The 16,871-nt window shown below is 40.3% G+C and overlaps 1 protein-coding gene across 24 annotated transcripts in view; it reads left to right on the top strand.

Moving 5' to 3' along the window:
- The window catches only part of LDB2 (LIM domain binding 2), a 396,165-nt gene that overhangs the window by 318,256 nt on the left and 61,038 nt on the right, over nt 1-16,871 (top strand). For 17 of the 24 annotated variants that reach the window (XM_008993555.5, XM_078367463.1, XM_008993561.4 and 14 more), the window contains exon 5: nt 1,881-1,964. The exons of the other annotated variants lie outside the window; for them this stretch is intronic. In XM_008993555.5, coding sequence (XP_008991803.2) covers nt 1,881-1,964 — 84 coding nt within the window. The remainder of the gene's footprint in view (nt 1-1,880; nt 1,965-16,871) is intronic. 24 annotated transcript variants of the gene reach the window in all.

Consider the following 16,871-nt stretch of genomic DNA (forward strand, 5'->3'; position numbering starts at 1 on the left):
TTGTGCTTTCTATTGTGGCAGCCCACTTTCCTGCTTCATGATTTCTGTCTGTGCTCCCAGCCCTTGATTTTTAAAGCTTAGTTCACATCCTCCACTCTCTTTGAGGGAGTCTGGAATATTCACTTCTATTACTCTCAAATAGACTAAAAGGCAGCAAAGAGTAGTAGTTGGGATCCTGGGCCCTGCATTGAGACCACATAGGGTTGGACCCTTGCTCCTGTGTAGCTTTGGCAAATGATGTGACATCTCTGTGCTTCTAGTCCCTCATCTATAAAACAGGTATAGTAATAAAGTATGTCTCAGAGAATCACACTAAGAGTTAATGACTGTAAAGCACTTAGAACAATGCCTGGCACATAGTGTCTCCTCTACGGGTCTTGGCAATTGGCTGTCATCATGGTCATCGTTAGCCACAGCAGCAGGAACAACCTTTTTGCATTCCTTTATTATTATCTTTCCTGTCTTCTGACTGACATGTAAGCTCCTTGAGGTTGACCCTGACTACTTGATAGAACAAACACTTCCTAACACATGAGCCGAGTTTAATATATATAGGATAAATGTCAGAGAAGACCCCTTTTAGGAAACTGACATGAAACTGGCATGCTCTGTTTTCTCCTGCGTTTATTTATATACACAAATCTAATGGGTGATATCACTATGAGAAAAAGTAAGTACAGAAAAGAATAAGTCACATTAGTATAACCTAGTCTCATGAAGGCAGGCAGGGAGACAAGGGGATGTTTACTTCCGTCTTCCTCTGTTTAGTGCCAATTTGCTTATATCAATTAAGAAAGAAGGAAAGGCAAACAGAACCAAGAGACTCATTTTAAAATGGATCCCAGAAAGAATTTTCATTTTTTTTCTAGCCAAACAGAACATTTGTTGTGGCCCATAGTACTTTACATCCCTCTTTAAAATGTAGCACTTTGGGAGGCCAAGGCGGGTGGATCACGAGGTCAAGAGATCGAGACTATCCTGGTCAAATGGTAAAACCCCGTCTCTACTAAAAATACAAAAAATTAGCTGGGCATGGTGGCGCGTGCCTGTAATCCCAGCTACTGAGGAGGCTGAGGCAGGAGAATTGCCTGAACCCAGGAGGCGGAGGTTGCGGTGAGCCGAGATCACGCCATTGCACTCCAGCCTGGGTAACAAGAGCGAAACTCCATCTCAAAAAATACATTAATTAATTAATTTAATTAAATTAAATGTAGCTGATGTTTTGGAAAGCGTGATACTTACTCTTACAGTCCTATGGGATAAAAATTGTTGGGGATATCTATTTCCAGACTCAGCCTAATGGGAAGGAGAGTTAGAATCCTCTGTCTCTCTGTAGGTATGTGTGCATGTGTGTGCGTGTGTGCATGTGTGTGTGTGTGTGTGTGTGTGTGTGTATTTCATGTCAGTGGAAAAGTTTTCCAATATAGCCCTCAACCCCAAACTGTAAAAACACCACCACTGTCACAGCAGGAAACAAAGGCCAGTCCTGAAGCATGGCTCTGCCCAGTCCAGAGGGCCTGGCTTCTCTAATGAGGGCGGTAGACCTAGAGCTCCCCTGGCAGGGTTCTGTGACTCAGGCTGGAGGGCTGAGTGCCAAGGCCTCTCCAGGAAGAAGTAATGTCATTTCTCCCAAGGACTGAAAGCACACTGAGCAGTTTGGGTTTTCCCCCAGTCTTGCACAATTGATCTGAAAATGTCCTTGAGTGTCATATGCAAGTGTCTTCAAAATGTAAATTAAATTACCTCCAGCAGCCTGCCCTCCAAAAGCAAATCGACAATGTCGAGATTGCACTTCTTAGCAGCTGTAGCACAATCTGAGATTTTCTTAGGACCATCCTGTAGTGGTAAAATACATGTGGGTTTTTTTTTTTTCCATTTAGGCACAAGATCCTCAGGTCCTGGATCAGCTGTCCAAAAACATCACCAGGATGGGGCTAACAAACTTCACCCTCAACTACCTCAGGGTAAGACCATCGAATAGTTTTATTTTTTGGTGAGTTTGAAAAGTACTTCAGAGGTTTATATTCATCTTGAACCAAGAAGTTAAAATGAGGTACTGGTGATATAGCACAATGTCTATGTTCTGTACCAGGTGTGCGTGCGTGTATGTGTGCGTGTGTGTGTGTGTGTGTGTGTTTTCAATGGAGGACATGGTTTAATTAACAAAGCATCAAAACTAGAATTTGTCAGGGTTGAGTCCTATATCTGTATGTCTCTTGGAATTAATTATTCAAAGGTTAGGAATGTCCCATTGTCACAAAATGCTTTGTTGCTGCTTTCCTTATGGTTGTCTCAAGTTCAAATGGGCTATTAGTGAGTTCACTGCCCCTATGCCTCCATTCAGACACTGGTCACACCTCAGGAGAATCAATGTACTGCCTTCATAGAGTCTCCTGCAGAAATCCAATCCTGTGCTGAAGCACAGATATGTCTAAGACTTTGTAGGAACTCTCAACACATGTCACATATTTGGTGGGGGAGGGAAATGGATATAAATTAAGTTTTTATTTTTAAAAACTAAATGTTTTAGGCAAAATTCCCTGTGAAATATGCAGAACCTCCATATTTGACCTGAAAGAGTAACATATCACACTGATTTTTAGGATGGAATTGCAGTAGTCCACTTATAGGTGGGGAATATGGTTTCATTCATAAAGCAAGCATTGTCCTCCAGAAACCATGAGAAGGCAGTGGCTGCATTTCACATGCCTTTGCCTCTGAGATGCGGAGTTCCTTCGTTGTACAGCAGTTTACCTCTCCAGGACCTCCCACTCCATTTTAAATTTTATGTCATTGCTTTCTTAACCTAATTTCAGGTTTCTGAATTGTGTTTTGTATTCACAATCCTTTATGCACAGCCATTTTGCATTGGTTGAAATGCTGAAATGCTTTGGCAGGGCTTGCTCTTCCCTGAATTAAGAGTGATTTGGGAAGATTCCTCAAAATCCTTCACACATTGCAATGTGCCAGGAACTGGGCTGGGCACTCAAGAGGCATTGACAAAAGTCATGCCACCTGTCATCAAGAAACTCACTCCTATGAAAGGTGGACCCATAAAGAGAGAAAATTATATGCAGAATGGTAAATGCCATGATAGAAGTTTCCAGAAGGAATTATGAAACCACAAAACAGAGACACCTTAGATGCCTCAGTCAGAGAAGGCTTCATGGGAAAGATGATGCTTGGCTTGAGCATGAAAGAATGGATAAAATTAAACCCGATGAAAGGGGAAGGAAGGATATTTTCATCAAGGGGAAAAAAGGGATGGTGGGTTGAAGAATGGAATTCCAAACAGTTGTATGATGCAGGACATGAAGTGAGAGGCCAGGAGTGCCGCAAGAGAGAGTTAGTGGGGAAACAGGTCTTGGAGTAACTGGCTGACTGGGCTACTGAACCAGGGGAGTTTTTGGTAATGAGGAACCTCTGAAAGGGTTAAATAAGAGAAGACAGAGTCCTTGCACTGGATAAAAGGAGATTCTTTCTCTCTACAGCCTAGAAGCCCCAGAGCCAAATTCAGGTCTGGCAAGAACTGGAATTAGCTGTGTTCCCCACCTGCCCATCTTAATGCCCCTGCCATCGTGGCAGCCCTGAACCACTAAAGAGCCCACTGGTCTTTGCTCAGAGGGAAACCAAAGTCGGCCCAGGAGTGTGGGTGGGTAATAGGTGCTCCCAGCCAGGCTAGCTGGGGCTGTGCCTCCCAAACCTCCGGTCTCTGCTACAAGAATGGCTCTTGCACGGCAGCTGGCACAGTACCCGAGGCGTGAGGGTCCACGGACTTGTTCTCTCCACAATCTAGAAGGATGCTCTGTACTGCTGGGCATATCGTCTTGTCAGGGACCAGGAGAGTTTTAGTTTAAAACAGGGAAGATGCTCTTCCTCCTGCAGACAAAGGAGTTTCACAGTATGTGTTCTCAGGCAGACGCCACATAGGAATCTGGGACTTTGAAGTCTATCCTAGACTTGGTCACTCACCCTATGGCAAGATCTTGGACAGATTCTTAATTACATCTTTTAGCTGCATTTAGCATAGATTAATAAATAAGAAATGTCCTTCTTTCTTCTCCCCACTCCTCTCTAATTATAATCATCTCTAAATGGTTGACTTTCACCCTGTGGTCAAGGCCCACCAGGTCCCCATATCCTGCGGCCCACAAAGACTGAAGTCAGACCTATGTAACAGAAAGAAGGCACTACCCCTCTCCTGACATGATAGCAAGGAAATCACTGATGGGTTTCAGCAATAGGGAGTAGTGTTTTGAGGCTGCACATGAACACAATGCTTGTTGCATGTCGGGTCTTTTGCTATGTATCTTGTGACTGAGCTAGTCTCATAACGATCCCTGTACCCCATTACCATCCCTGTAGCAAAGTGAGGCACCAAGAGTTTCAGTAAGTGAAGTAAGATGCCCAGTTTTACACACAAGTGGCAGAACTGGGACTTGAACCCAGGCAGCCTGATGCAAGAATCCATGTGCTTCACTGCAGAATGCTGCTGCCTTGCTAGTGAGCATGGGAGATTGATGATATTGATAGGAATTGGGTCATGTGTTTCCTGACCTCACTAGGGAGTCAGCATCTATCAGTGGTCCTTCCTTCACTTTGCCAAAAATAATATCAGCTCCTTACAGGGTTTAGTGCAAGGAACAGGTCAGACCATCTATGTAAAGGGCTTAGCACAGGGCCTGGGGACAGAAAGTGCTTCGTTTGTGTTCACTCTCATCATGTATTGAGCACCTTCTGTGTACCCATCATTGTTTGATGTGCTGGAGCCACACAGAGAAACACAGCGCTGACTGTCTACTCTCACTCTGGGTGTGCCTAATGCTGCTTTATTTCCTAACTTGTGCATATTGGTTCAGTAGCTATTTGCATTCCCTGCCTTCATTGCATTATTTTTCACTCACTCATTTTTCCTGGCAGTTTTCCAGATACTGGGCTTCATTGTGGAGATATGGCCTCTGTCCTCAGTTGGTAGTCATCACAGGCTGGTGGGATGTGGTCAGCTTTGGTTCCAGTGAAGCGTGCTAAAATGGAGGGAGATGCAAAGCCAGAGATAGCCCAGGGAATGATCCTCAGGCCTTAAGAAGCAGCTCAGAACAGAAGCCATGCTTCCTAGTCACAAATCCTTCGGGCAGACGTGGGCCACTTGAAAGGTCATGGCTGAGATTTTAAGCAATCTCAAACTCATTGCTTAAAACCAGTGCACATGGACTTCCATGGTGGTCAGTGGTCACTGAGAATGACAGTGACCACTAAATTTCCTTCCATTTAGACCTGGGATTTAAGATTCTTCTAACAGCCTTATCATCTACTTTTTTAAAGACAGTGGAGCAGTCACAAAATACATTCATTTATAAAGTTACCTTAAGATCTGAAGCCTCCACATTCATCTGAGAAGCCTGGCCTTTGTCTCAGGCCCCAGAAGGTCATCTGAAGTATTGTTCAAATAAGGTAACAGGAAGCTTCAATGCCACTCCCAGTGTCAGAGAAAGAGGTCAGACGAATATGTTGGTAAATATAAATCCAAAGCCTTCTATGCAATTAAAGAACTTTAAAAATGGATGCATCCTGCTTTGGAAAGGATGGATAGAGATTTTAAAAGCTCCAGACGTTGAAATTTCAATATGTGGTATCTAACGTAATAAAATTAAGCAGACCAGAAAGTAAGCAGTTACAGCCACCTAGTTTCGTCAAAACAAGTTCATATATTCCAGTGAAATTCTAATCATTCTCATGGAGACAGGCAGTCAGGAAATACACAGAGCTGACTGAAAGCAGCTCCCACCATTGGAGGGAGGAGCAAGTGAGGCCCTGAGGATGGTGGAGCTGTGGACATTGTGAATGCAGATGATGGGGCTGAACACAGAGGCTTGCCAGCAGCACTTTGGAGGGGGCTCTGGTGACCTGGTGCTTTTGAAGCAACAACAAGAAAAATTGTCATTTGATTTGGGTTGTCAAATCACCTGCTGTTCCCTCTTGTCATTCCCTCCTCCCTCCTGTTGTGTGCATGACAAGATTAGAGGTGCCCTGAACTAAGAGGTTCCATGGTGACTGACTCAGTGGTCCCAGTGGAGCTGTGGCTGGAAGTCGCTGAGCCTGCGGAGATGGCGCTCTGTCACAGTGCGGTCTCACTTCCTCTGGAGGCTGCCTCTGCAACCTCTGGATGGGACTGGGACTTGCTGACTCAGTGTCCCTGCAGTAGTTATCCAGCCAGAGCAGGGAAGGGATCTGCAGGATGAGGAGGTCATTATTTTGTGGCTGTTGGGTATTTCTATGCTGGGTAGTGGGTTTCGCAAAGTGTGTCCTCGGTGTACTGGGGAAAACTGTTCCATGACATGGGGAGATGGCGCCTTTCAGTAAGCAGCATGCTGTCATAGTAGAACTTGAGCACTAGCATGGGAGAAGCAAGCCAGGAACTCAGAAATGTGTCCTTTGCCTTGTTTGCTGGGAAGTAGAAGTCCTGCTGTCTGCCTGGCATTTTACGAAAAGATCCAGTTCAGCAACCGTGAGAAGGCACAGTGCAGTTCAGTGGGCATTGAGTCGTCCAGGTCAATGAGACCTGGCTGTGGAGCTTTGTCAGTTTCCACCAGATCCTGCTTGCCCATTTATTCATCATTCATTTCATAGGCATTTCTAACACTCTTTCTTTGTGCCAGGTCTCTGCCCTCAAGGAGATCACTGCCTAGCATGTAAGAAAGAAAAGCAAATACAGTCTTGGAGAGAAATCGATCCCAGGTGCAGTAAGAAGCATGGCACTAGCTAACATTTATGGGGCACTTACTATGTGCCAGGCATCACTGCTATGTGCTCTGCAGGGAGTCTCTTTCCTTCTTTCTTTTATAAAAAATACTCACAGCATTCATATGGTGTAGGAACTATTTTTAGTCCTATTTTGCAGGGAGAAAACTGAGGCACAGAGAAGTAACTTCCCAAGGTCACAGAGCTGGTAAGTGGCAGACCAGAGATCTGGACCCATGATCTGATTCCAGGCACAAAAGAGAGATTGTTAGAAGGTAGGAGAGGGAGGCTGCAAAGTCTTCATAGAGAAAATGGGTCTTGGATTGATGCTAAAAGATGAGTAGGTGGTCATCAGGCAGACAAGGCAGGGGGCAATCCAAACAGAGGGCCCACTGTGAGAGGGGTTAGAGAAGGATGGAGAGTGTTAGTGACTTGGGGGGCTCTAGGAAGTTTAACATAGCTGAAATGTAAGTTTCAAGTTTGTTTTAGGTACCAACACTGGTAGATGTTTTGAGCCAAAACCATCCATCCTGGCTGAGTGGTATAATTCAAGAATTTTTTTTCCCATTAACATCATGGTCAAGACAAGCACCCTCCCACTGTAACACGAACTTGGGAGTAAGTTAGACTGTATGTATCTGAGAACATCGTCTACTTACTAGCTGTGTGACCCTGTACAAGTTGTTTGACCTCTCTGAGCCTTCATTTTCTCATCTGTGAAGTGGGCTACCACATCTCCCTCCTTAGGTTTTAGTAGGATAAATGCACGCAGAGCTTTCATTATTCATTCACCGAAGTGCCTTTGTAAATGCTTCTGGATCTCTCTTCTGGGTAGAGTACATCAGAATCTTTCATTGAATTTCCCCATATGCAGAGCTCATGAAAAGTGCCTCATGGTTCCACATACACAGGAGCTGATCCTTCTTCCTTAATTCTTGCCTTTCATTTTGTCAAAATGAAAGCTGCTTCTAACTCAGTTTGAAATTGCCTATATTTCAAATTTCTAGTATGAAATTCTTGTATGTGAATGCTTACTGTATGTAATAACCATGTTTTCTTTAAATAGCATTAAAGAACAAGATTTTAAAATTGAAGAAGTAATTGATGTCTATTTTATCTCTAACAGTATAAAGAAAAGAGGGGTGGACAATGCAGAAATCATGTCCTTAAACATTTAAAGGAAGCCGCCACAAGCTTCTAGGCTGGCATTGAGTGAAATGTGCCATCTTCATGTTCATTAATCTCCTGTAACAATAGGGTGGGCATTCCTTGCATTCACTGAACAGAAGGCAAGAAACAGTAGAAACAGCATTGGTTTATACAGTTGTCTACCTCTCTGAGGATTTGGAGTAGTCTGCTGTTCTGTATAAATTGCACATCAATTAGCTAACCAACAGTTTGGTGGCATCCACTTACCATATTTCAGGCACAAAAGGGGTGGGATGGGATGTTTACAAGAATGGCTAAGGCACATTGTCTTTTTTAAGGAATTTAAGATAGTTATAAGTAAGTCTGCTCCAGTTCATACTGTCCAGTCTCTTCTGGGGACCTCAGGTCATTCCAGAATTTTTATCCTCTCCTGATTTTCCTGAGGATACCATGATCCTCTTAGTCTCAGCAGGGGACTTAAATTTGACTTGTTTACAGTTTTCAGTGTATTAATCGATTGCTCTGCTTCAACACACCTTCTTCCATTTGCACGCAAAGCCCTCCATGATCCTGCCTCTGCTGCCTCCCAACCTCTTTCCATGCCCCTTCCCCAGCTTGTACTCCATCCTGGACCACACGAACCACCTACAGTTGGTCCAAATTGGTCATGCTCTCTTGTCTCCATGCCTCTGCATAGCTTGATTCACTGCCACTGTCTAGAACACTGTTGCTACCCTACTCTCATCATCCATTTTTCCCAGGCTAAATCCTTCTCACCCTTCAGGATTCATTCATCTATCACCTTCTGTGAGAACATCTCTCTGACTCTCAGCTAGGGTAGGAGCTTCTCCCCAGTGCTCTGGGAGTTCTGTGCGCATAGTCTTGGGACTAACTCTTGGCAGGTCCCATGTAAGAATTGTCTCCCCACTCGTTTGTCTCCTCAACTAGACTCTGAGCAATGTGAAGACGCATAAGCACCCAGCAGGTATCTCTTGAATGTATGCTTGGCAGATGGACGGTTTGGTAAATGGAAGGCAAAATTTCAAATGGCAACAGCAATAAAAAAACATGCATATAAAACTCAATTAAATTCATTTACCCTACAGTATCTAGAAACAAAATTGTGATTCATTTTTAAAGTCACAACCTAGAACTTCACCATGAAATCCGAAAAGCAAAAGAGTTGAATGCATTGAGAAAATAAAAGGCAACATGGCATGAGGCCCTCACATCTCTCTAGGGTACAGATTTCCACTTAAATACTCAGAGATCCCCATGTTATGTTTTTATTCTAATATTATTTATTCTACTTGCTCTGAATCAGTATTTAATCTTTATTCTAAATGTCATTATGTTATTTTCATTATATTGGAAATGCGTTACTTTAAGTATTGAAAACAAATTTCTTGATGAGTGATTATCTTTTTCTATTTCTTTTGACCACATTTTCTTAATGCTAGGTTACAAATCCTTCCTTTGTTTTTTGTTATTTTAATTTTTTTAATTTCTAGGGTACATAGTAGGTGTGTATATTTATAAGTTACATGAGGTATTTTGATATAGGCGTACAAGGCATAATAATCATATCAGGGTAAATAGGGTATACATCACCTCGAGCATTTATCCTTTGTGTTTCAACAATTCAGTTGTATTCTTTTAATTATTTAAAAATGAACAATTAAATTATTTTTTACTATAGCCACCCTGCTATGTTAGATTTTTAAAATTCTCTCTAACTATATTTTTGTACCAATTAACCATCCTCCATTTTCCCCAACCCTGGCCTTTCCTAACCTGTGATGACCATTCCTACTTTCTATCTCCAATTCATTTGTTTTAATTTTTAGCTTTCACAGATAAATGAGAACTTGAAATATATGTCTTTCTGTGTCTGGCTTATTTCACTTACTATAATGACCTTCAGTTCCATCCATTTTGTTGTAAATGACAGAATCTCATCTTTTTTGTGACTGAATAGTACTCTACTGTGTATATGTGCCATATTTTCTTTATCCATTTGTCTGCTGACAGACATTTAAGTTGCTTCAAAATCTTGGCTATTGGCTATTGTTAATAAGTGCTACAATAAACATAGGAGTGCAGATATCTCTTTGACATACTGATTTCCTTTCTTTTAGGTATATAGGAATGGGATTGGACTGCTGGATCATATGGTAGCTCTGTATTTAGTTTTTGAAGAACCTCCAAACTATTCTCCATAGTGGTTATACTAATTTACATTCCCACCAACAGTGTACAAAAGTTACCTTTCTCCACATCCTCATCAGCATTTGCTATTTTCGGTCTTTTGACTAAAAGCCATTTTGACTGGGATGAGATATCTCATTATAGCTTTGATTTGCATTTCTCTGATGATCAGTGATGTTGAGTACCTTTTCATATATCTGTTTGTCATTTTCATGTCTCCTTTTGAGAACTGTCTATTAAGATCTCTTGCCCATGTTTAATTAAATTATTAGATCTTTTTCCATAGAGTTCTTTGAGCTTCTCGTGTATTATGATTATTAATTCCTTGTCAAATGAGTAGCTTGAAACTATTTTCTCCCATTCTTTGGGTTGTCTCTTCACTTTGTTGATTGTTTCCTTTGCTGTGCAGAAGCTTTTTAACTTGATGTGATCCCATTTGTCCATTTTTGGGGTGCCTGCATGCCTGTGGGGTATTGCTCCAGAAGTCTTTACTCAGGCCAAAGTCGTGGAGAGTTTACCCAATTTTTTTTTTTTAGTAGTTTCATAGTTTGAGGTCTTGGATTTAATTTTTAAATCCATTTTTATTTGATTTTTTTATATGGTGAGAAATAGGAGTCTAATTTCATTTTTCTGCATATGGAATCCAGTTTTTCCAGCGCTATGGATTGAATAGGCTGTCCTTTCCTGAATATATGTTCTTGAAACCTTTTTAAAAATGAGTTTGCTGTAAATTATGGATTTATTTATATATTCTCTATTCTGTTCCACTGGTCTGTGTGTCTGTTTTTATGCCAGTACCATGCTGTTTTAGTTACTATATCTCTGTAGTATAATTTCAAATCAGACAATGTTATTTTTCCTGTTCTGTTCCTTTTGTTTAGGATAACTTTGGTTATTCTGGGTGTTTTGTGGTTCCATAAAAATCTTAGAATTGTTTTTTGTATTTTTGTGAAGAATACCATTGGTATTTTGATAGGCATTGCATTAAATCTGTAAATTGCTTTGGGTAGTATGGACACTGTAACAATATTGATTCTTTCAATCAGTGAAAATGGAATATCTTTCCATTTTTGTATATCTTCTTCAATTTCTTTCATCAATACTTTGTGGATTTCATTGTAGAGATCTTTCACTTACTTGGTTAAGTTAATTTCTAGTTATTTTGTTTTACTTGTAGATATTGTAATTGGGATTACTTTCTTGGTTTCCTTTTCAGAATGTTCACTGTTGGCATAGAAAAATGTGACTGATTTTTATGTTGATTTTGTATTCTGCAGCTTTACTGAGTTTGTTTGTCAGTTCTAATAGTTTTTTGGTGGAGGTTTTAAGTTTTTCCAAATATAAGATGTTGTTGGCAAGCAAGGATAACTTGACTTTTTCCTTTCCAGAGTGGATGCCCTTTATTTCTTTCTCTTATCTGATTACTTTAACTTTCCGTACTATGTTGAATAACAGTCATAACAGTGAGCATCCTTGTCATGTTCCAATCTTAAAAAAAGAAGACTAAAACTTTTCCCCATTCAGTATGGTACCAACTGTAGGTCTGTCATGTATGGCTTTTATTATGTGGAAGCATGTTCCTTCTATACCAAGTTTTTTTAGGGTTTTCGTTATGAAGAGATGTTGAGTTTTACCAAATGCTTTTTAAGCATCAATTGATATGGTCATATGGTCTTGGTCCTTCATTCTGTTGCATATGTTGAAGCACTCCCATGCCTGGGATAAATACTACTTGATCATAATAAATGATCTTTTTAATGTGTTGTCAAGTTTGCTTTGATAGTATTTTATTGAAGATTTTTGCATCAATATTTATCAGTGATATTGGCTTGTCGTTTTCTTTTATTTTGATGTGTCTTTGTCTGGTTTTGGGATAAGGGTAATACTGGTCTATGAGAATAAATTTGAAAGTAGTCCCTCCTCCTCTACTTGTTGGAATAGTTTCAGTAGGATTGGTATCAATTCTTTAAATGTTTGGTAGAATTCAGCGGTGAAGCCATCAGGTCCCAGGCTTTTCTTTGCCAAAAGCCTTTTTATTATGGCTTAGATCTTGTTACTCATTGTTGATCTGCTCAGGTTTTGGATTTTTTTCATGCTTCAATCTTGTTAGGTTGTCTGTGTCTAGGAATTTGTCCATTTCTTCTAGATTTTCCAATTTATTGGCATATACTTGCTCCTAGGAGCTATTAATGATCATTTGAATATCTGCAGTATTAGTTGTAACATCTCCTTTTCCAACTCTGATTTTATTTATTTGGTTCTTCTCTTTGTGTGTGTGTGTTTTTGTTTTTGTTTTTGTAATCTGGCTTAAGGTTTGTCTATTTTGTTTAACTTTTAGAAAACCAACTTCCGTTTCATTGATCTTTTGGACTGTTTTCTTCATTTTAATTTCATTGATTCCTGCTCTGATCTTTATTATTGCTTCTAGTAATTTTGGATTTGACTTGCTCTTGTTTTTCTAGTACTTTAAGGTTGTTTATTTGAAGTTTTTCCTCATTGATGAAGGCACTTACAGTTAGAAACTTCCCTCTTAGTACTGCTTTTGCTGTATTTATAAGTTTTTGTATGTTATGTTTCTATTATCATTTGTTTTAAAAAATGTTTCAATTTCCTTCTTAATATCTTCATTGACCCACTGGTCATTCAGGAGTATATTGTCTCATTTTCATGTATTCGTATTGTTTCCAAAATTCCTCTTGTTATTGATTTCCAGTTTTATTCCACTGTGGTCAGAGAAGATGCTTCATATTATTTCAATTTTTTGAATGTTTTAACACTTATTTTGTGACCTACCATATGACCGATCCTTGAGAATCATCCACATTGCGAGGCAAAGAATGTGGGTTCTGCAGCCTTTAAATGGAATCGTCTGTAAATATCTATTAGGTCCATTTGGTCTCTAGTGCAGATTAAGTTCAATGTTTTTTTAATTGACTTTCTGTCTGGAAGATCAGTTCAATGCTGAAAGTGGAGTGTTCTTTTTTTTTTTCTTTTAAGCATTATGTTTAACATGACTGTATCTCAGCCAAAAGATATTTTATGTGTTCTCTTATTCTTTATCCATTCAGATACATAATTTATCCACAAATGCAATCAGGTTATATACAATTTATTAATGTTATTTAGTAAACACTTGCATGTTTCTAGGTAGCCATCACTGGCCATTTATAATAGCTACAAATATGCCAGGGTGGTGCTATGATGTGTTTAATCAATTCTCTAATGTTGAGCAAGGAAGTCATGTTCAAATTGTTGGTGTCATTAATACCAATCCTCTAAACACCTTGGCCATCTTTGCCATGTTAAGAAAACATCTTAATAATGTTTTCTGCAAGTAGAAGCCTGAATGGCAGAGGCCATGTGGGAAAACAAATAAATGTGTTTTGGAGTCAGCAAAATGTAGGTTCAAATCCTAATGCTTCCCCTTACTACCAACATAACCTTGAACAAGTTTCTTAAGCTCCCTGAATCCAAATTTTTCATCTGAAACTTGGAAAAAATTATAGATCTCACAAGGTTGGCATGAAGATTAGATGGACCAGAGTTTTAAAGAGCCTGGCACACAGAAAAAGCACTGTAAATGCCAGTCTCCTCCTGAGTGCAGCAGATCAGGGCTCAACTTGTACTGCTGCCATTTATTTTTTATGTGATATTGATTAAGTGCCTTAATTTCTCAGCACCCCAGTTTTATCATGTGTAAATAATTATGTCCATTCTGAATCACAGTAATTGCAGGTGAGGATGAAAATAATAATGCATGTGACAAGCACTTCTTAAACTGTAAATTACTACTCCAGGAAGCCAAGTCCATATATCGGTTGTGGCTTTGAATTCTATGCTGAGATTCTGAAGGAAAGATAAGAAAGAAGAGAAGTAGTGACTGATTGATAATGTCTGCCAAGAAGTGTGGTCTGAGGGGCTGAAACATGTGCCTGTATTTGGCACCTCTCCCCCATACAAGTGTTATCACAAATATGTCATCGTTATCATTGAGATATTTCCAATATTATCTATAGGCTATTTGTTGCTGTTGTTAAATAAGTCTAAATCATTCAATAAGCAGTATCATCAACTGAGTGTGAAAGCATTTAGGTTTCACAGTAGTGATTTTTGATCCTGTACCTTTAATTTCCCAAGTGAATGAAGATTTTTGTTGTTGTTATTGTTATACTTTAAAGAACATTGGTCCCTGCATGTAGCCTCCGCTGATAGCAACAGGAGCATAGTCCAATGCCTAGAAGAATTGGGCAATTAGCTTTGGAAAATGACCTCCATCAGAATGACATAAAGTGGCCTCCAGCAAAATGAGTGTGGCTGAAGTCAGCATTTGGAATCCGGCCGAGGTTTTTTGTTTCTCATTTTTGTAAGATTTTGACTCTCAGCCAGGATATTTTCCCTGGTTATATGACAAGAGAAGGGATTGCAATTCAACCCCCTTTTCCACCTAAATGCCAAGCCTGAGGTTGGAACAGGAATCCCTGCTCAGAGATTGAGATGACCTGTAGTTGCTGGTGGTCAAAGTAGACTGGGATCCAGGTAGACCATTCACCATGATACATTCTGACAGAGCCACGGAAATCCTTATTAAGCCCTGACATTCTGAGGAGGCAGCAGCCACACCAGAAATCTCCGATGTCTCACACAGTGCCAAGCATATTATAACTCCTCAAAAGACTTAAGCATCAAATGTGCTATTCAAAGTGTGGCCCATGGGTCACTGCAGGCTGGCAAACTGTTTGGTAACAATCTGTGATGAGTTCAGAAAATGAGAATAAGAACCCTAAGACTACTATAGCTATTTGACATTGTCAGGTAGACTAACAGTGCATGACCATTGGACTCATCTCACTGACTGGGATATAGATCAATTCAAGGGTATCAAGCTCATATGGCAAGTGGCCACTAGTCAAAGGCTAGAGGAGCACCTGTCACAGAGAGTTTGGAAAGGACTGGCATTGAGCTCTGTAACATGAGTCTGATTAAAAAACTGGGTCCACTGTCTCCAAGGACCATCCAGAATAACAATTATTATACCATTAGTTTTCTCTCTATATATATTGAGAACTATGTGCTCCTAATGAAATAAGTATCATTGTCCCCATTTTATACATGCACATTCGTCAATGACTAAGTTCACAAAGCTGATCCCGCAGCCATGTTTTCCTGAGATCAGGCCTGACTTGTTCTCAGAACCTGCTGCACCACTCCATGCCTTGGCATGGGTCCATAAAGGAGAGACAGTGCTTTCGAGAAGGTGAGGGATTCGGCCTCTGAAACGAAGCTGTCAGACCTCATTCTGACTTGTCTCCTCCTTTTCCTTCGCCTTCTCCTCCTCCTTTTCCTCCTTCTTTTCCTCCTCCGCCTCTTCCTTCTTGAAGAAAGGCCCAAGCTGAAAGGAGGCAGAGAAAGCCCTTTGGAGCCATGGGAATGCTGCACAGAAAGAATGATTAAAACTTGGAACACCCGAAGGGCACTTTTAATTGCATTTGGAGATAGAAAAGTAGTACATATGACTGCATGATAAGGGAATTAAAGCAGTTAACTCTTCAAGAAGTGAGTAACCATAAGTTACAGATGTGTCAGTGTCTAGAAAACAGTGATTTCTAAAGTCAGGCCAAAGAGAATGGCCACCAGTAATACATATATATATATATATATATTTTTTTTTTTTTCAAAATAACAAACAAAAACAGTATTTCAGCAGAGCAATTCTAACTGAAAACAATTTCAGAGCTACCGATGCCGCTAAAATTTTTGGCCTTAAGTGTACAAATAGGACTCGGATTAAAGAAAGTAATTTCCCAGTCTCGGGCACTAGAGAAAGAGAAAGAAATTGTTGTTTAACAACACACTGAAAGTCAAGAGAGATGGTAAGGTGGGAAATTGGCAGTCAGTCTAAGGGAAAGCCGAGGGATTGCAAGTTAAGTGCAGGATGGAGCTCAGATCCTTGCTACTGGGAAATGGGAAATAGCCTTCCCAATTGTCTAGAATGGTTAAAAAAAAAAAGCAAAACAAACCAAAAATCAGAATATCAGGAAAATGGGGAGGGGAAAACATGGAGAGAGTTGTTTGAATTTATTTTTAATTTAAGAGCATAGGCAAGAAGTAGCCTGAACTCGGAAAAGGAGCTGGCGGGTTTCACGGCTTAGTGAACTCACTCAGCATCCTTCTCTGTGGCTGTGACCACTTCTCTGATCACTCTTCTACTTTGCCCGGGCACCATCTTGCTCAATACAGAAAACTCAACTTCCTTAAAGACAGTAACTCTTACTATAGATTCTACGGCCTCATTGTCTGTCCCTAGCAGAGTTTGAGACACACTGGAGATGGTAATAAAGAAATATGTGAAAGAGAAGAAGACATATGGACCTAATGTCTCTGGTCTTGATCTAGATAATGAGTTTTGGAACAGCTATAAATGTTCACCATAATTAAGAGAAAACAAATATAATTTAAAGCGTCCACTACACAACTTCCAAAGGAGAAGAAAGGCAGTAAACCAGTATCAGGGAGTCTTACCATGGGCAAGGCACAAAGCTGGCCGTATTTAATCCTAAATAGACATTGAGAGGGAGGTGTTAATCGCCTAGTTTTACAGAAAAAGAAACTGAGATGTAGAAAGGTCCTAGGAGTCATCTAACTTCAAGAAAAAGGTAAACCGCCAGGCTGGGATTACATTCCACGTTGACCTAATGTCCTTTTCACTATCATGCTGCAGAAATGTTACCTCCCAATAGCTCTGGTTCGAAGACCTGGATTGAAGTCATTTCTACTGA

This window comes from Callithrix jacchus, chromosome 3, assembly GCF_049354715.1.
Source record: "Callithrix jacchus isolate 240 chromosome 3, calJac240_pri, whole genome shotgun sequence".
Lineage (NCBI taxonomy): Eukaryota > Metazoa > Chordata > Mammalia > Primates > Cebidae > Callithrix > Callithrix jacchus.